At 48.0% G+C, this 20,624-nt stretch overlaps 2 protein-coding genes across 2 annotated transcripts in view; both read left to right on the forward strand.

Moving 5' to 3' along the window:
• Nucleotides 1-16,178: 16,178 nt before the first annotated feature.
• LOC134651740 (uncharacterized) lies at nt 16,179-18,263 on the forward strand. The gene has a single exon (XM_063506840.1). It carries the CDS (start codon nt 16,179-16,181, stop codon nt 18,261-18,263), a length of 2,085 nt encoding a protein of 694 aa, XP_063362910.1.
• Nucleotides 18,264-19,549: 1,286 nt separating this feature from the next.
• The window catches only part of LOC134651742 (uncharacterized), a 2,085-nt gene continuing 1,010 nt past the window's right edge, over nt 19,550-20,624 (forward strand). The window contains exon 1 of the mRNA XM_063506841.1: nt 19,550-20,624. This exon is cut by the window's right edge and continues 1,010 nt beyond it. Within this exon, the coding sequence (XP_063362911.1) occupies nt 19,550-20,624 (1,075 nt within the window).

Genomic DNA, 20,624 nt, shown 5'->3' on the forward strand with positions numbered 1-20,624 from the left:
GCCCTACGTCTGGGGGGAGAATCAGAATGGTCATTGATTCTCCCCTCCCAAAGTGCGGGTTCCCTGGGGACACCGGGAAAAGACGGGGGGCATCATGGAGGAATGAATGCGCGAGCCCATGATGCCCCCATACAACGTCTGAGAGGGGGACAACGGAGTGGGGTTTAGTGGGTATTCTCTTTCGCTCCTTCTCGCTAGGAGAGGGAGTCGAGAGAGGGAGTCCCACATACCCTCCCCATTATGGCCTTGCCCCACGGCCGGGGAGGGATGCGTAAACGCATTCCCCACTCCGTCAACAAAAAAAAAAAAAAAAAAAAAAAAAAGGTTAGGTTAGGTTAGGTTAGGTTAGGTTTTTTTTTTTTTTTTTTTTTTTTTTTTTTTTTTTTTTTTTTTTTTTTTTTTTTTTTTTTTTTTTTTTTCTTATCCTCCAACATGATTGGAGCCAGTTTTTGCAATATCTATTTTAACTCGTTCATTCTAGTTCTCGCTAGCTTTCTTCTCGCACTTCCATTCTGCATACTTTATCTTTCTTTCATTCATCGTCTTTCGCTGCTTAAGGTCTGCTTGACCATTTACTTTACTTAGGCCTGGATGAGGCCATTTTCTCTTCGCTTTTCTATTACTACTCTAATACTATTCTTTCAGGAATTTGGGGATTGGGTACTTCTTTATTTACATATATTTAGGTTTTACAATCTCGGGTTGTTTACATTCTAGAGTTTTATGTTTTTAGTAATTGTTCCATAATATGTTACTGCTGTTTTGTCAGGGGTTTATGTGTTGGGGTAAATTCTTTATTTACATTTATTTTTATTTTCACAAATCGGCTTATTTTATATGTTTACATTCTTTATTTTTATTTTTACATTTTTCACTCTATGTTTGTTATATGATATGTATGCATATACTTCACTATATGTATTTATCATATCTTACTTATGCTACCTTATTTCTATTTGTTACCTTAACTATTATTTGTCTACAGTATTGTAAGAATAATTCTCGTTTTTTACTTTTAATTATGTTTGCCAGGTTATCTAAGCTGAGTTTTTCATCTAAAAGGTGTTCTGTGTCATATCGGAGTTTAGCAAAGATGGGACATTCAATAATTATATGCTGGATCGTTTCTTCAGCCTCCGGTTCACAGAGGCATGATGGGCTCTCCTTGCACCTGAATCGACTCAGGTATGAGGAGAACCCACCATGCCCCGTGAGCAGCTGCGTAATTATTCCATCAAAGTGGAGTTTCCGCACGGTTTTGTGAGCTGTCGTCGCATCTGGAAAAAAGATTTTAGTTACTGAAGCCGTTTCTTCCGTTTTGTACCTTTTGTCCCATACGTTTATTGTCTCGGTACGGATAGCCCGCTTTATAAACGATATGGGGCATTTATCATACTCCGGCTTTTTCTTTCCTTTTAGGGCCGCGTCCTTAGCTAGCTCGTCGGCTCTCTCGTTTCCACCCAACCCCGCATGTGCCTTTATCCAGAATAGGGATATCGTTTTATTCTGGAGTCTGCAACTTCTCAGGTTGCTCCTGGCCTCGACTGCGAGGGGGTGAGTGGAACCTGTATTAATTACAGTCTGTAGTGCCGCTCTTGAGTCGCTGTATATGCCAAAGGTGACCTCTTTGTGTTTGAGTGCGACTTCTGTTGCCCTACATATGGCCAGCAGTTCTGCCTGGTAAACGGTGCAGTAGGGTGATAGGGTAAGCTTAAGGGCCCTGGTTTCCGCTGTGTTGTTCCATATCGACAACGCTGCTCCCACTTTGCCCTCAATCTTACTACCATCTGTGAATATGCGCACGGCGTATTCGCTGTGTCGCAAGTACTGCTCCTCGTCGTCCAGGTTTTCGAACTGCAGCCCTGTTTGTTCTGCTGGGTGCGGGGCCAGTATTTTGGGTGCCATCTGTTCGGTCTCCCTATCGGCCAGCTGGTGACTGGGTGCTCCTCTCTTTGCTTCATACAGTGACGCGGCTTCCAGAACCCGGAGGTCTAGAGGGAGCGTCCCCGTGAGTATCAGTGTCGAGTTTAAAGATACCGTCCGATAGGCTTTGCACATTTTTTGTGCGTATCCCCTCTGTATTGCGTTCAATTTTTTGCGGACTTCAAGTTTTTCGGCTGCTGGTGCCCATGCCGCTGCAGCATAGAGAATCACGGGCTCCACTGCTGTGGTGTATATTGTGCGGATGACCGTTGGGCTTAAGCCCCAGTTTACGCGGGCTGCTCTTATCAACTGTTTGTAAATGTTTGCGGCTTTCTTACAGACGTTGGACACATGGGCATTAAATGTCAGTTTGTTGTCAATGGTCAACCCGAGTATCTTTATCTCCGAGGACATTTCAATGTCGACCCCTCCCATTCTTAGGCGTGGTGTATCATATTTCAGCTTTTTAGTTATTACCATCGCATTGGTTTTATGGGGAGCGAATCTAAGCTTATTTTCGACACCCCACTCCCGAACATGTTCAAGGGCGGCATTGGCTTGTCTCTCGATGTCCCGGGCTTCCCTGCCTTCAAACACTAGAACCACGTCATCCGCAAAGGCTTGACAGTAGTGCCCAAGACCCTCCATTTGCCTCAGAAGAGGGTCCAGCAGCAGGTTCCACAATATTGGCCCTCCTATGGATCCCTGTACGCATCCTTTCTCTGTTTTCCTCCTACACTTTGCCCCCGCATATCTAACCTCCACTTGTCTATCGCTTAGATAGCTGCTGACTACCCGCCTCAGGTTCACTGGACACTTTTCCTCCGCCAGTCTGGTCTTAATGGCTGGCCACCAGGCACTGTCAAAAGCGCCCTCAATGTCCAGCGATACCATGGTGACAATTTTCTTTTCTTTTATTTTTGATTTTATGTACTTGGTGAGGGCGACTAGTGCATCTTCCGTGCTTCTTTGGGGCATAAAACCAAACTGACGGGAACTGATCCTGGGTAGTATGTGGTGCTTGATGCGGTTCATCAGCATCTTCTCATATATCTTCCCCAGTACCGGTAATAGTCCTATTGGCCGGTAGGACTTTGGGGTTGTATAGGTCTCTTTTCCCGGCTTTCTGAGTATAACCACTGTTGCTTCCTTCCAGGTCTTTGGGAAGTAGTGGAGTGCTAGGCATTTGTTTAGCAAAGTCAGGAAGAATTCAGGAGCCGCACTTATGGCACTTGTGCAGATATCTGCTGTGAAACCATCGGACCCGGGTGCCTTCTTTGGGTTAAACGATTTCGATGCTGCATCTAGCTCTTCGTATATGAACGGTGGGTCATGTTCACCATGACCACCCTCATTTATTCTTTCTGCTAGGATTCTTGTACGCTCGTGGTGTCTGTTATCGCCCTCAGTTGCGTCCCCGGGGTAGAAAGTTTCCGTTAGGAATCTTGCAGATCCCTCTGCATCCAGTACTTTGCCTTCCTGCATTAACGGGAGATCCTCCTCTCTCTGTGCCGTTCTCCCTATCACCCTGTAAATCCCTTCCCACATTCCTTCTTTGTCCTGCTTACTGCAAAATTCCTTCCAACTTTGTTCCATCGCTTCTTTTACCGCTTTTTCATACGTTTCTTTTTCTTTCAGGTAAAGACTGACTACAGTTTGTCTTCGGTGTGGTGCTGCGTTCCTGATTCTTCTTCTTCGGGTGGTGACCTCTTTCTTCAGGGTCTCAAGTTTCTCAGACCACCACGGCAAGTTTAGTATTTCCTTCTTCTTTTTATTAGGTATTGTTGTTTTACATGTCTCCGTGATTACTTTATTGTACTTTTGTATTATTTGTTCTGTGTCATTTGTATTGTCCAGTTTGTCTATTTCCTCTATTGTGAGGTTATTTTCTGTCATAAATTGTAGCATTTTCTCATGAAACTGCTTCCAATTTGCTTTCCTGGTGTTGTACAGTCTTGTGGTCCTTTCTATTGCTATCCCTGTTGATTTCTTTAGTTTAATGCTAAAGATTATGCCGTTGTGGTCTGAGCACGTGAGCCCCTCAATGACCCGCCATCCTCCTACTAGTGTCAGAATGTCTTCGGAACATGCTGTCACATCGACATGGCTGCTGTATCTTACTACTCCGCGTATGGTGTCAAATGTAGGAATGTCTCCAGTGTTCAGAACCTGAAGTCCCATTTCCATGAGTCCCCCGCTCATTTGTTCTCCTCTATGGTCTTCTTGTTTGCTGCCCCACCAGATACTTTTGGCATTTGCGTCTCCTCCAATCACAAGTTTTCCCCTCGCTTTCGTTGATAGCTCTTTGAGTTTCTCTATATATGGCTCTATCGGTTGGTCGGGTTCAAAGTAGTACGATGCGAGGGTCACCGTCCAGGCTCTCGTTCGGATCTTAACTACCACGATATTATTGGTAGTTAATTCTGGGCACTGTATTACGTCGATGTCGTTGTCCAGTATTGCAATTGATGCTTTGACAGTCCCTTCTCCGTTGCTGGAGTTTTGGTATACTCTTACTCCTCGGTAGCTCTTCATCCTTTTTATATTGCCGACATATGGTTCTTGAATAAGTACGATTGCTGTCTTCCTTTTTTGAGCTTCCAAGAGTACCTCATCTGTAGCCTGCCTGCTTCGTTGGAGGTTCGCCTGTATAATTGAGTACTGGGTTGTGTTTGCCGGGACAACTTTAGCAATAGGCCACAGAGGCCCTTGCTATGGCATCCCATTTTCTCCTGATGGGGCATTCCCTACTGAAAGCATTGTGCATATTATTTGTAATTTTGGCTCTTTTGCAGTTTATGCATTCTGGTGCGTCGCCGAGTACTTTTTCCGGACAATTTGCTCCGAGGTGCGGTCCTCCGCAGTGGCTGCAGCTGTCTTCGGACTCGTTGCAGAACCTACGGCTGTGTCCATAGCCGAGGCATCTGGAGCATTGGACCAGAGGGGATTGGTCTTCCACTTGAACTATCTGAAGGTCCACTCGGAGCTTATTCTTCTCTATCGCCCTCTTCCATATTGCCGGTGACACGGTCAGCACCATGCTGCACGTATGTGGGTTTCGTGTTTTCTTTCTGAACTTTATTGCCATCCTATCTTCTTCGTTTTCTAAATCACAGAAGATCCATCTGTTTTGATTCCTGATGGCTCTCAGCACCTCTTCGTCGCTGTGTTTTGCTAGGACCCCCTTTAGTATAAGCAGCGGGTCCTTGTTTTTTACTTCTTCTACAACAAGGTTGTTTCCCATGGTCTCAATTCTTTCTTTCACTCTTCTCCTATCTTCCTGTGTCCCACATGCCATGATAATCTTTCTATCCTTTGCCTTTCTAACCTTCTCTATCTTCACCCATCCTTCCTTTGCGTCTACCGCTTCTCTGACTTTTTCTAATACTTCGTCTCCCGTATCCTGTTCATTCCTTGAGGTGATCACTACTGAGTGCAGCACAGCCTGCTCCGAGATCTTTCTGCCAGTTTGGCTGGCTGCTGCTACGCTCGCGTATGTGGCCCTCTCCATCATATCTTTCTGCCTTTCAATTACTTCCTTGAGTTCTTCTATCTTCTTTGCACATCCATCTATCTTTTCTGAGTATTCCATTTGTTTTCTTTCATTGTCTCTTAGCATGTTTTCCATTTTATCTATCACTTTTTCCTGTCTATCGGCTCTTCTCTCATGCTCCTCTCTCTCTTTTTCCGCGTCTGCCGTGAAGGTTGTGTCTGTAGCTGTTGCTTCAGACACCACCCTCTCGGGGTTTTCCTTTTTTCCGGCTCCTTTCTGTTCGACTTCCTTCACCAACTTGTACAATTTGTCTAGGATGTCCTTTACCGACAGCTTCATGTCTTTCTTTATATTCCCAGATCTATCTAGGTGGTCTTTAGCCTTCTCCATGAGTCTTCTGGCCTCGGCGGTTCTTGGGAACATAGCTGTTTTGCTTGTCGACGGGCCGGCCTGTGGTTTTGGGATGTTGGTACCCACGGCCGACACCGGGGGGGCCGCGGGGACTGGCGATGTCGCATCAGCACACGCGGCCCCTCCCGACGATGGGCTTTGTGAGAGCCGGAAAGTGCTGTCCAGCTTCACCCGTTCCGTGGGACCTGCCCGCTTCGTTACTGTGGTCGGAGTAGTTTTGGGGGGTATGGGAATACGGCTCTTTCCCTGCTCCCACTCTCCGATGCTGCGTCTCACGTTTGGGGCAGGTGCCTCTTCCGTGAGCCCATCGGCCGTCGTTTTTTGATGTGAGGTGCCCTTCTCTTGCGTCTTTAACGGAGACGGCATTTCCGTTCCCAGGTCGTCTTTGCCCTTCATAGGAGTCCTAAACATTGCCATTGATAGTTGTTTATCTGAACCCCTGTAAAGGGGGGGTTTTAATGTATTTTTAGTCAACAACACGCAAAATAAACAATAGGGTAACAATTAACAATAAAATAGAAGTAGTTTTTCGCCAGTTGGGTCGAAAGGTCTGATTTTGTATTTACTTAGAGTCGCAGACTCTAGTCTCTTAAATCTAACTATGGTGTCGAGAGTCTCAGACAATGTCTTAAAATCTAGTATATACAATAAAAGTACAATATGGATTTGGGGTCACAGACTCCGTCAATTTACAACCAAATTTACACAAATAATTACACAATTTTTCTCTATATGTATAGAGCCGTTAAACTTATTTCAAAATGAGCAGTCCGTGGTGTCTTAAGAATCTAATGCTTTATTACAATACAAAACTAACCTATAGTAGCGCTTCGGAGAACTGTGCAGCGGCCCGGGGCTCCGTGAAGGTCGGTCGTGTGTTCTTGGTCGGTCGTGTAGTCGCTCTGCTCCACCGATGGCGCACTTTGGAGCGCGATGGCGCGAGTTTGAGCAGGTGGCGCCAAACGGAGCGCGATGGCACACTCTGGAGCGTGAATGCGCCCTGCTGCAGTTGGGCGCAACGGCGCGTCTCGGAGCGCAGCGGCGCTACTTGGAGCACGATGGCGCACTTTGGCGCTCAATGGCACAGGCGCGTTTGGGCGCAACGGCGCGTCACGGAGCGCAGCGGCGCAACTCGGAGCACGATGGTGCCTTCGGAACGCGGCGACGCACTTTGGCGCACGGAGCGCAAAGGAGCGACTGGGAGCGCGATGGCGCACTTCGGAGCGCAATGGCGCAAAATCGCCAAAAAGGCGCAAGATTTCAGGGGCTACCAGTGGACGCGACCGCTCTGCTCCACTGATGGCGCGCGACTTTGTATCTAATGGCAATGTCCTGGCCCACAAGGCTATCAAATTGGCGCAGCGGTGGCGTAGCGGCGCACGGCTGGAGACACGGCACTCCGGCGCACAACGGCGCAGTCTGGCGCACTCGAGTGGCGCAGATTTGTTAGTATCGTGGCGCAAAGCGCTCAGGATGTTCTTCGCTGGCGCACGCGAGTGGCGCAAGTTTGTTAGCACCGCGGCGCAAAACACTTAGAAAAAGTTGTCACTGGCGCACTCGAATGGCGCAACCTAGTTCGCACCGTGGCGCGCACTGCACTCAAACTATATGTTTCCCCGGCGCACGCGGATGGCGCATTTATTCGGCGCAAAGTGGCGGAGCGCGGCGCAGCTCGACCGGTCCGGACCACGTCTGGCGCGGGTCTGGTTAGGTTAGGTTAGGTTAGGTTAGGTTAGGTTAGGTTAGGTTAGGTTAGGTTAGGTTAGGTTAGGTTAGGTTAGGTTAGGTTAGGTTAGGTTAGGTTAGGTTAGGTTAGGTTAGGTTAGGTTAGGTTAGGTTAGGTTAGGTTAGGTTAGGTTAGGTTAGGTTAGGTTAGGTTAGGTTAGGTTAGGTTAGGTTAGGTTAGGTTAGGTTAGGTTAGGTTAGGTTAGGTTAGGTTAGGTTAGGTTAGGTTAGGTTAGGTTAGGTTAGGTTAGGTTAGGTTAGGTTAGGTTAGGTTAGGTTAGGTTAGGTTAGGTTAGGTTAGGTTAGGTTAGGTTAGGTTAGGTTAGGTTCCGAAGCGTCAAGTGTACTGGTGGTCGCGAGAAATCGGTGAACTCCGATCCCGCTCCAACAGAGCGAGACGCCAGTACACACGGTCCCGTCGACGCAGACACCGAGACGTTGAAGAGGAGACGCGGCTGTACAGTGCCTACAGGGAGGCGGTCAAGGCGCTGCAGCTCTCCATCTGCGAGGCGAAGGCGAGCGCCAGAGCGGAGCTTCTCGAGACTCTAAACCGAGACCCATGGGGGAGGCCGTACAAGACGGTCAGGGGTAAATTACGCCCTTGGGCCCCCCCCTTGACAGAGAGTCTCGAGCCTCGACTACTGGGGGTGGTTGTTTCCAACTTGTTTCCGAACAGACCGGAACACCAGCCCCCAGAAATGGCACCTCCCCATCAGCTCGCAGGGTTCGAGGGTGCGGAAGTCGGGGTGCCTCCGGTAACGGAGGCAGAGCTAGACGCAGCCGTGCGGAGGCTAAAAGCCAAAAACACGGCACCGGGTCCAGATGGGATCCCAGGACGCGTCCTGGCTTTGGCGCTGCGGTCCCTAGGGGAGAGATTCCGCGGGCTACTGGACGCCTGTCTACGGTCCGGCCAATTTCCGACCATATGGAAAACCGGCCGGCTCGTCCTCCTAAAAAAGGACGGGCGTCCCGCGGAATCTCCATCAGCCTACCGTCCGATCGTACTGCTCGACGAGGCTGACAAGCTTTTCGAGCGCATCATCTGCGCTCGCCTCGTCGAGCACCTCCGAGGAGTAGGACCCGACCTGTCCGAGCATCAGTTTGGATTCCGAGAGGGCAGGTCGACCGTAGATGCGGTCGCGCGCATCAAAGCCCTCTCGGATGAGGCGGTTGACCACGGTGGGGTTCTTCTGGCGGTGTCCCTGGATATCGCCAATGCCTTTAACACCCTGCCGTGGTCGTGCATTAGGGAGGCGCTGAAATACCACAAAGTGCCTCCCTATTTGTGCCAAATAGTCGGGTCCTACCTCTCGGAGCGGTGTGTGGAGTATCCGGTCCGGGGTGGCGGGCTTACAAGGTGGGAGACAACGTGCGGTGTTCCACAGGGCTCGGTCTTAGGGCCGCTCCTGTGGAACATTGGGTACGACTGGGTGCTGCGGGGGGAGCTTCTCCCGGGGTCAAGTGTGACCTGCTACGCAGATGACACGCTGGTCACGTCCCGGGGGACCTCGTACCGGGAAGCAGCACGCCTCGCCACCGTGACGGTGGCACAGGTGGTGAGGCGTATAACGATGCTGGGTCTGGAGGTGGCGCTACACAAGTCCGAGGCGCTCTGCTTCCACGCAGCCCGGAAGGCGCCGCCTGCAGGATCCAGCATCATCGTTGGTGGCACCCGAATCGAGGTAAAGTCCGACATGAAATATCTTGGACTTGTCCTCGATTCCCGATGGAACTTCCGCGAGCACTTTGCCCGCCTGACCCCCCGACTAATGGCAGCATCGGCCGCACTGAAGAGGCTGATGCCCAATATCGGGGGGCCGGAGGTAGCGAGCCGCCGTCTGTATATGGGGGTGGTGCGATCGATGGCCCTGTACGGGGCGCCGATCTGGGCGGAGAATCTGGCGGCCCGAAATATCGCCCTGCTGAGAAAGGCTCAGAGGGCGATGGCCATCAGCGTCGTACGCGGGTACCGCACCACCTCATACGATGCGGCGTGCTTGCTGGCGGGAACGCCTCCTTGGGATCTGGAGGCGGAGGCCCAGGCGTCTCTGTACGAGTGGCGCAGGGAGCTCCGGCTGCGGGAGTTCCATCCTGCGCCTAGGGAGGTAGAGGCGCAAAAGCTCCTCGTCCGGCAGTCCATTGTCCTCCAATGGGAGGAGCAACTGGCTGGACGCGAGGAAGGACACAGGACTGTCGAGGCGGTCCGGCCGGTCCTACAAGACTGGCTGGAGAGAGAGCGGGGCTCGCTAACCTTCCGGCTGGTGCAGGTGCTCACGGGGCATGGCTGTTTCGGGAGCTACCTGCACCGGTACGCAAGACGGGAGGAGACGGCGGAGTGCCACCAGTGTGGCTGCGGCGAGGACACGGCGCAGCATACCCTGGAGGAATGCCCAGCCTGGGAGGGGCAGCGCCGCGAACTCGCGGCAGTGGTGGGGAACGACCTCTCCTTGCCAGCCGTAGTTAAGGCTATGGTTGCCGACGAGAGGTCGTGGAAAGCGGTCCTCTCCTTCTGCGAGGATGTAATGTCGCAGAAGGAGGCAGCGGAGAGGGAAAGGGAGGCCAACCCAGCCTCGCACCCGATCCGCCGCAAGCGCACAGGGGCCCGGAGGAGAGCGTATGCCCATCTCCTCCCCCCCACCTAGCGAGGTCTGGGCAGCGGCGCGGGGGCGTCGCTGCCCATTACATAGGCCTCGCAGAGAGGGCGCGCGTGGTATGCCCACGCGCCTTCTGAGGAGGCAGGGGTAGAAGTCTCTCTCTAGCCCCCCACAAGAGAAGGGCCCGCTGCACAGGCGGGCGGCGCCGGCGTGGCTGCGGTTGCGTACTCTAGAGAACCCGTGGCCACGCCCCACCGGCGGCGTGCAGGCATACCGTTGGTTTTTTAGTGGGTAGCGGCACCTTTGCCGAGTCCCACATAACCCGCATCTCCTCCCCCGGGTGTGCGGGTATGCATAAAGCATTTTTCCAACGAAAAAAAAAAAAAAAAAAAAAAAAAAAAAAAAAAAAAAAAAAAAAAAAAAAAAAAAAAAAAAAAAAGGTTAGGTTAGGTTAGGTTAGGTTAGGTTAGGTTAGGTTAGGTTAGGTTAGGTTAGGTTAGGTTAGGTTAGGTTAGGTTAGGTTAGGTTAGGTTAGGTTAGGTTAGGTTAGGTTAGGTTAGGTTAGGTTAGGTTAGGTTAGGTTTTTTTTTTTTTTTTTTTTTTTTGCGGTGAGGGAGAAAATACTCATGTATACCGCCGGCCCGTACCGACGGTTATGTCCGACTCAGCTGGGAATGGTGCCCAGCCGCCTACGGACTAAAAACTCCCCCACTTCATGTTGAGTGTAGTATGTTTTTATTAGGTGTGTGTTGAGTGTAACTGGAGTGTTTGTTTGATTTTAATTTAGGGATAACCGGCCCTCGCTAATAATACGGGCGACCAGCTATCCTAAAATGAAGTTTTGGGGGGACAAGTTCTGCCGCCCGACCGCCCGCCCCATGACAGAAAATAATGAGTGCGGGCGGCCGCCCGGCCACTGTCCCCCTGCAAGAGCTTGGATATTACTATGCGAGTTATTTTAATTGAAAATTTAGTGTTCATGTGATAAAGAGAAAGATAGTGCATAGATAATTTTAAGGGGACGCTAAGTGCCGCCCGACCGCCCGCCTCACCACAGTCAGTGAGTGCGGGCGGCCGCCCGGCCACCGCCCCCTTGCAAGAGATTAGAGTTTAATTCTAAGCCTTTAACAAAATTCTTGGTTTATATGGTATGTGATAAGACAAATAACTGCAATTTTTATCAGCGTAAACCAATAAATACGATAGTTCTTATGTAAAGCGAAATGGTGCAATAATAGATTCAATAACAAAGGTATTTTACAGATAGGATCGGATAGGATCTACTAAAGTTACAATATGACACTATCGTTAAAGATTAAAGTTACATTTGTAAGTTTTAATATGTTAAATCTTAATTAGGTTGATAATCAATGCGCGATTTTATTCTCTGTATCATAGATCGCATTCGGGGGCAAAAAGTTGATGTAGCGCTATGTGCTGTATTTAGCTTGTGTTGGTCCTCAGTTACTTGTTTATTAAATGCATCGCAGTTGTGGCACTTTGTTTTGGTCTGATCTTTTTGGTGTGGGCATGATTTATATTCATGGTCGGACGATGCGCAATGTGAACAGATGGTTGTGGTAGCCTTACAATGCTTTCGCGTATGGCCATACTGCATGCACTTAAAGCAGTGCAAGATAGGTACGTGCTCCTCTGCATGCACCCGTTGGTGATCTATGTTAATTTTACCTATTTGAATGAAGGCCTTAAAAGTGGATGGCGTCGTCATGAGTACAGCATTATACAAACGAGGATTTTTGTTGCCTTTTTTATAGTGGAATGAAATCTTATTGCTTTCATTAATTATATTTTTGAGCGGTTGATTTTGACTAATTATAATATCAACAAGATCCTTTGTTGGAACATCTACGGATATACCCTTTAAAGTAATCATGGGGCGAAGTGTCTTTGAAGCTTCAGCGGCAACTTCCGCATTGACGTCGTTAGTCCTGGATAATGCAATGTCACGCTGTTCTTTTGTGTTGAATTCAATGCGGACTTTGCCATTTGATATAAATTTTGTAGCGGTTGGGGCAAAGTCCGTATCACGGAAGGAGACCGTTTTTCTCCATGCCTGTAAAGTTTCAGCAGCACCTTCGCCGGCCTTCTTAGAAGTGATGACAATCGCCGGATTCGTGGTCACCTGTGTAGGTTCCGAAGATACTGCAGCAGGCGCCTGCTTCACGGACCTACCCGTCACGGTAGCGTATGTAGTTTTAGTCGATGCTGTAGTGGAATTTTCGGTCATCGAACGTATATCACGCCTGAGAGACAAAATTTCCTTCTTTATTAGATTGGCTGTGTCATTCTTTATATTATTCATAAGAGTTTCTAAATTAGGTGGTGTTAACGGCAGCGGCACCAGCAGCGGTGGTGGCGATGGCGGTGTTGGTAGCTGCAGCTGTGCGGGCATGAAGTCCGTCTGCGTTTGGATGGTGCGCTGATCTTTGTGAATTGTAGTGGTTAGGTTATTGCTATTATTGGTGAAGTTATCAGTTGCGATTGTAGTATTAGCTAAACCGCTGCACTTCTCTACATGCTCTTTGGCCCAATTACTTGATATGGATGAAATTCTCCTTCCCGAAGTGTGTATATTCTTCTTGTTCTCGACCGTAACAGATTTGTGCGAGCGATCGGAAATAAGATTTCTGTTAATATTTAGGATTTCCGCATCAATTTTGCGCAGATAGTCCTCAAGGCTCTGTTTTATTTCCCCTATTATATTACGAGGCGCCGAGACATTCGTTTGCGTTTCTTTATTAGTCGCCGAGCCACCGTTCTTTGTCGCCGGCGGCAGCAACGGCGACGGCGGCGGCAGCAGCGGCGACGGCGGCAGCAGCGGCGACGGCGAAGGCTGATCCTGCAGCGTGACATTAGGGTCTGTTTGAACCCCTTTCGACGAACGGTCAGTAGGTGTAGGAGTTTGTGTTAAGATTCCCCGGATTTGTGCGCGCATCTGCTTTGCATAACTCGCAAATATAGATGGGATATTTTTCGCGGCGATCTTAATTTGCCTCTTGTTTTCAACGGTTATACTGCGGTGGGTTGTCGTAGTTTCAAGGTTTACGAGTATCTGTTTAGATTCGAACTCAATCTCGCCAGCGAGCTCGTCGAGCAACTCAAGCACCGGATGGATATTTGTGTCACGCATAGGCGACGGTGATCGTTCTCGCTGGGCGGATGTGCCCGGCGGTGTGGTGAAGAGATTGTCAAACTGCTCTGACAAGTTGAGGCTATTTATACTTTCGTTACTCATTTTCTAATATTTACACAGCAAGATGAATTTAATTTTCAACCAAGAGGTGGAAATACTAATTTTAAAAAATTTGGTTACACAACAAATGAAATTTCTATTAAAAACTAATAAATTACAAAATAACAATCACTGTTCAATGAAACTACAGATATTTCCTACAATTATTGTAAAAAAGATTAAGCGGAAATTACATTCATATATTTTTAAAACGGGAACAGAAATTTGGAAGTTTAACTAAGAATTAAATAAAAAACTAACACATGAAAGCAGTTGAAATCTAGGATTTACTACTTTTTAGAAATGCTTAATAGAATACAAAAAGAAAATTTTGAAAATTCAAATAAACAAAAAAGTTGGTTTTTTAAATATTTTTACGTAAGACGGTCGGCTTACACAGGGGAAATTGAATTTATTTAGAAACTACTTACAATATTTTTACAAAACTTGGTGAGTAAATGCTTAAATAGATGTGTAATACGTATATATTAACTATTTATTAAAAATGTTATTATTTTGTGGTTTATTTATGATAAAATCAAAAATTACGGAAATTTCAAAGGGGAAATTTAAATTACTGAAAAACTTTACAATATTTATGTCTGAAATTTTGTTACTTAGCTACCTTAAGTGTATATGTACAATATTTATCTAACAGAGTTGGTGGGAAATGCAATTTAATGGTAAAGAAAGTCGATTTTCGCCTTAAAATATTAAAAATTTTAATTTCTAATTTACTCGAAAAGTAAATGGCAGAAAAATATCCAACCAAATGAAAAACTATTTTCTAGTGACAATAAGCAAGTTTCAAATAAAAATTTTAGAAAAAGTTTAAAGGGAAAAAAGTCAACTTTCAACTTACGTAAATATTGAAATCGAGGGTTTTAGGGGACTTATTCTACTTAAAATTGATTATCTTAAAAACTACCTATCCTAAAATTACAAAATTTCGCACACTTATTGTCCATTAAATTCTGCTTCTAACGTTATCAAAAGAAGTATATGTCATCACTTATAATCTCGAGAAATTTAAGGTCAAAGTTCAAGTTTTACTAAATTTTGGCTGTTAATTGTAATAAAATGAAAACTATTACACTTATTTCAATTCTGACAATTTTGTTGGATTCCTGGTGAGGAAGAGTATATAATAGCGATATTAAAAACAACCGCACGATTTGGGAAGTCCGTTTTTCACTAACTGCGCAAAAGTAGTTTTTCGTGGTTTTCTCTTTTGTTTGTTATAGGAAAAATCCGAAACTTTCACATATGATAGAAGGTTCAATTACACACACGACAATATATAATTTAATATAGGTTATAGATCTAATAAGAAAATTAAACGTGATTTAGTCTATTTTTGCACTGCACTTAAGGTTTGAAGTGTGTTTGTACTTACATCGTTTGTGTCCGGTTAAAACTAAAACTGTCACTAGTTAGCACAATCACTAAAGAGTATTTTAAGATAAGGACAAAGATTCTAACACTAAAACTTTGCGCAATGCAAAGTTTTTCCTTCGTCGCAACAAAGGTCTGGCACTATTTCGCTCACTGTACTTCACAGAAAAGTCCGATCTTCAAGATTCTTGTAGTAGTGAATAGGTGGAGTCCGCGCGCACAATTTGATATATGACACAAGGTGGTTTGAGTTAAAAATCCCGCAACTTTGATTTTTCGAACGCGGAGCGACGTGGAAACGATGCGTACGCTCTGAGCGCTTGGCGCGCGACTGGGTTAGGTTAGGTTAGGTTAGGTTAGGTTAGGTTAGGTTAGGTTAGGTTAGGTTAGGTTAGGTTAGGTTAGGTTAGGTTAGGTTAGGTTAGGTTAGGTTAGGTTAGGTTAGGTTAGGTTAGGTTAGGTTAGGTTAGGTTAGGTTAGGTTAGGTTAGGTTAGGTTAGGTTAGGTTAGGTTAGGTTGGAGGTAAATTTGAGAGGTAGAATTGAGGGAATTTTGCGAATTTTTGTGGCGAGATAAAGCTAATTGAGTGCTATTTTATACCGTTGTTCTTTCCCAGCCTTTCCCTAGATTTCTATAGTATTTTTAATTTCTTTCACTTTACATATAAATTCACTTTTTTCTTCAGGCGCTTTTTCACTTTCAAAAATTCACATCTTCTTTTTTCCTTGTGTTTTCCCTACGTCTGTTAATTTTGTAATTGGGTCGGCTTTTTGCTCTACACGGAGCTTTTTACCCCATATCGATCCGACCTTTGGTTCGGGAGATATTGGAGTTCAAATCTCACGAGTTCGGTAAAAGGTTTACCCCATTTGCGGTTGACGACGTTAGGAGATTTCACTTTCAAAAAATCATATCTTCTGTTCTTGTGTAAATAAATTCTTTGTAGTAGGTTAGTTAGATTAAGCTAGTTGTAGGGAATTCAAATCCGTTTGAATTATATTTTTAGAGGGCTTAGTTTAGTAGTTATTAATTTTTTAAAGGATTGCTATTCCTGTTTATCAGGCGTCGGTAAACGCAAACATAAGTTGGTTTTCGTCTTAGAAATTTTGTAAATTGTAAAATATTTAATATTTTTAGTTTTAAAAATTAGTGGTAAATAGCACATACTTAGAACTATTTTTTGACCTTGGTTCGAGATTTGTAGCTCAACCAGGAGTGACGCTACAGCCCGTCGCATAAAATAATTTTAAGTTTGTTTTTGCTGTTTTGGTTCTGCTGCGACTCGCACTTGACCAAAATAGTTAGGTTAGGTTAGGTGTTTTGGTTTTTCACCTTTTTTTAGGCGAATTCCACCCATAAGGGGTGGTCTTCGCGTAGTAATTATATGGATAACCCCGCGCAGGGGTTGAATCCGGAGATGGCTCCAATCACTGGGCCCCATAAAGGGGCTTCAGGGGCGGGTTCTTCGACCTCGCCCGACTGGGAGGAACCTATGGAGGGCCAGGACAGGGCTGAGGCCGCCTCCAAGAAGAGGCCCCATGAGGGAAACCGGGTCCTGGAGTATGAGACTCACGTTGGGAGCGGGCCTAAAGTTAGCACCGCGCTGAGGGGTAGGGCCAAGGCCATGGTGAAGAAAGCCTCCATGGGCCACTTTACCGGCCTGGCAGCAGCCAAGGCCAGACTGAAGGCCTATAAGGAGGACTTGCTCTTGGAGGTGTTGGACAGCCAGGAGGGAAAGGAAAAGGGAGTGGTCCCCCCTTTACTCCTGAGAAGGTCCCAGGGGGACAACAAAAAGAAGGGGGATAAGGAGCCGTGGATGGTGAGCCCGTCCCCTTCTCCAAGTCAAGAAATGACAGAAAGCAGCCCGCCCCTATACACAGGGACGGACTACATAGAAATAGTGCGGGAGGCGACCCATATTGTCCTAGAGGCTGCCGGAAAATCCGGCAACCTAAATGGACAAGTCTGGGGAAAACTGAACCAGGCCTGCCGGGACATCCTGGCGGCCACTGACGTCCTGGCGGATAGAGTAGAGGACGAGGAGTTGCGGGCCTTAAAGGCGGACAATAACCTAATGCGGGAGCAACTTGCCCAATGTCAGACCGAGATGAAGGCCCTTCGTAGAGCCTTATCTGAGAGGACGATCCAGCCCCCACAGGCCCCGACGGCCCAATGCGGCCAGGCGACGGACTTCTCTGAGGCCCTCAAAGAGGCCCTCAAGGAATTGAAGGAGGACCTGAAGCGGGACCTTACAATTACCATGGGAAACATGATCTCGGCCCGCACGGGCTATTTCCCTGAGCCGGTCCCCCGCCCTCCTCTCGCTGCGGACAGGAATAAGACGACCGCGAACCAGCCGGAACCTCAATCTGGGGCGCCGCCCTCAAGGGCAGTGACAGGTGCGCCGCCGACAAGGCAGCCTAAGGCCCCTGTGGCCCAGCCTTCGGCACCAGCGACCAAGAAGAGGGCTAACTCTGCTCCTAGGCAGAAGACGGTGAAGGAGCCTAGTGCCTCTCCACCCTCGCAGCCGGCAACAAAAACACAGGAGCCTGCTGAGTCTTGGACGCAGGTTGTCAGGAAGGGCAATGGCAAATCCGCCAAGACCCCTTCCCCCCCTGCCGCCCCGGCTCGGAAACCGGCACCAGCGGGCCCACGGAAGCTGGTTGTGCCCGCCACGGCCGCGATCGTGATGGCCTTGAAGCCGGAGTCTGAGGCGACATACGCCTCAATTTTGTATAAGGTCACTAAATCGGTGAAGCTTGCTGATGTGGGTGTAGAGCACGTCAAGGTCCGCAAAACAGCTGCTGGAGCCAGGATACTTGAGGTGTCCGGGTCCGACAATGGTAGGGCGGCTGATGAACTCTGCCGAAAAATGACGGAGGTGATCGGTGAGGAAGCCCGAGTATACAGGCCCACCAAAATGGCGGACTTACGCATTTCGGGCCTAGATGAGGCAGCCACTCAGGAAGAGATCGCGGGAGCAATCGCTAAATTGGGAGAGTGCTCAATAAATGAAGTTAAGGTGGGATCGATTAGGGCCCAATATAATGGGACAGCGTCGACTCTGGCACAGTGCCCTATAACGGCAGCCAAGAGGGTCACCGCAGCGGGTCGACTTCAAATAGGATGGTCCTCGGCTCTAGTAGTGGCGCTGGACCCAACACCGATGAGGTGCTTCAGGTGTATGGGCACGGGGCACACCAGAGCACTATGCCCGTCGCCAGTAGATAGGAGCGGTCTTTGCTTCCGGTGTAGCAGGCCGGACCACAAGAGGGTGGACTGTAAGGCGGAGACTGCCTTCTGCTCGGTATGTCATGCGGCCAAACGCCCAGCGGGACACATAATGGGTGGCTTTTCCTGTACGCCCCCACCAGCAAAAGGCAAAGAGGCTCTTCCGAAGACCCAAAGAGCCCCTCCAGTGAGTAATATCGACCAACGGGCCTGTGAGGGACAAAATATGGATATTTAGGCCCTTCGTCTGGGGGGAGAATCAGAATGGTCATTGATTCTCCCCTCCCAAAGTGCGGGTTCCCTGGGGACACCGGGAAAAGACGGGGGGCATCATGGAGGAATGAATGCGCGAGCCCATGATGCCCCCATACAACGTCTGAGAGGGGGACAACGGAGTGGGGTTTAGTGGGTATTCTCTTTCGCTCCTTCTCGCTAGGAGAGGGAGTCGAGAGAGGGAGTCCCACATACCCTCCCCATTATGGCCTTGCCCCACGGCCGGGGAGGGATGCGTAAACGCATTCCCCACTCCGTCAACAAAAAAAAAAAAAAAAAAAAAAAAAAAGGTTAGGTTAGGTTAGGTTAGGTTAGGTTAGGTTAGGTTAGGTTAGGTTAGGTTAGGTTAGGTTAGGTTAGGTTAGGTTAGGTTAGGTTAGGTTAGGTTGAGGTAAATTTGAGAGGTAGAATTGAGGGAATTTTGCGAATTTTTGTGGCGAGATAAAGCTAATTGAGTGCTATTTTATACTGTTGTTCTTTCCCAGCCTTTCCCTAGATTTCTATAGTATTTTTAATTTCTTTCACTTTACATATAAATTCACTTTTTTCTTCAGGCGCTTTTTCACTTTCAAAAATTCACATCTTCTTTTTCCTTGTGTTTTCCCTACGTCTGTTAATTTTGTAATTGGGTCGGCTTTTTGCTCTACACGGAGCTTTTTACCCCATATCGATCCGACCTTTGGTTCGGGAGATATTGGAGTTCAAATCTCACGAGTTCGGTAAAAGGTTTACCCCATTTGCGGTTGACGACGTTAGGAGATTTCACTTTCAAAAAATCATATCTTCTGTTCTTGTGTAAATAAATTCTTTGTAGTAGGTTAGTTAGATTAAGCTAGTTGTAGGGAATTCAAATCCGTTTGAATTATATTTTTAGAGGGCTTAGTTTAGTAGTTATTAATTTTTTAAAGGATTGCTATTCCTGTTTATCAGGCGTCGGTAAACGCAAACATAAGTTGGTTTTCGTCTTAGAAATTTTGTAAATTGTAAAATATTTAATATTTTTAGTTTTAAAAATTAGTGGTAAATAGCACATACTTAGAACTATTTTTTGACCTTGGTTCGAGATTTGTAGCTCAACCAGGAGTGACGCTACAGCCCGTCGCATAAAATAATTTTAAGTTTGTTTTTGCTGTTTTGGTTCTGCTGCGACTCGCACTTGACCAAAATAGTTAGGTTAGGTTAGGTGTTTTGGTTTTTCACCTTTTTTAGGCGAATTCCACCCATAAGGGGTGGTCTTCGCGTAGTAATTATATGGATAACCCCGCGCAGGGGTTGAATCCGGAGATGGCTCCAATCACTGGGCCCCATAAAGGGGCTTCAGGGGCGGGTTCTTCGACCTCGCCCGACTGGGAGGAACCTATGGAGGGCCAGGACAGGGCTGAGGCCGCCTCCAAGAAGAGGCCCCATGAGGGAAACCGGGTCCTGGAGTATGAGACTCACGTTGGGAGCGGGCCTAAAGTTAGCACCGCGCTGAGGGGTAGGGCCAAGGCCATGGTGAAGAAAGCCTCCATGGGCCACTTTACCGGCCTGGCAGCAGCCAAGGCCAGACTGAAGGCCTATAAGGAGGACTTGCTCTTGGAGGTGTTGGACAGCCAGGAGGGAAAGGAAAAGGGAGTGGTCCCCCCTTTACTCCTGAGAAGGTCCCAGGGGGACAACAAAAAGAAGGGGGATAAGGAGCCGTGGATGGTGAGCCCGTCCCCTTCTCCAAGTCAAGAAATGACAGAAAGCAGCCCGCCCCTATACACAGGGACGGACTACATAGAAATAGTGCGGGAGGCGACCCATATTGTCCTAGAGGCTGCCGGAAAATCCGGCAACCTAAATGGACAAGTCTGGGGAAAACTGAACCAGGCCTGCCGGGACATCCTGGCGGCCACTGACGTCCTGGCGGATAGAGTAGAGGACGAGGAGTTGCGGGCCTTAAAGGCGGACAATAACCTAATGCGGGAGCAACTTGCCCAATGTCAGACCGAGATGAAGGCCCTTCGTAGAGCCTTATCTGAGAGGACGATCCAGCCCCCACAGGCCCCGACGGCCCAATGCGGCCAGGCGACGGACTTCTCTGAGGCCCTCAAAGAGGCCCTCAAGGAATTGAAGGAGGACCTGAAGCGGGACCTTACAATTACCATGGGAAACATGATCTCGGCCCGCACGGGCTATTTCCCTGAGCCGGTCCCCCGCCCTCCTCTCGCTGCGGACAGGAATAAGACGACCGCGAACCAGCCGGAACCTCAATCTGGGGCGCCGCCCTCAAGGGCAGTGACAGGTGCGCCGCCGACAAGGCAGCCTAAGGCCCCTGTGGCCCAGCCTTCGGCACCAGCGACCA

This window comes from Cydia amplana, chromosome 10, assembly GCF_948474715.1.
Source record: "Cydia amplana chromosome 10, ilCydAmpl1.1, whole genome shotgun sequence".
Taxonomy (NCBI): Eukaryota; Metazoa; Arthropoda; class Insecta; order Lepidoptera; family Tortricidae; genus Cydia; species Cydia amplana.

What these genes read in the sequence shown, in the direction of transcription:
- LOC134651740 (XM_063506840.1), top strand. Translation starts at nt 16,179, where the DNA reads ATGGATAACCCCGCGCAGGGGTTGAATCCGGAGATGGCTCCAATCACT.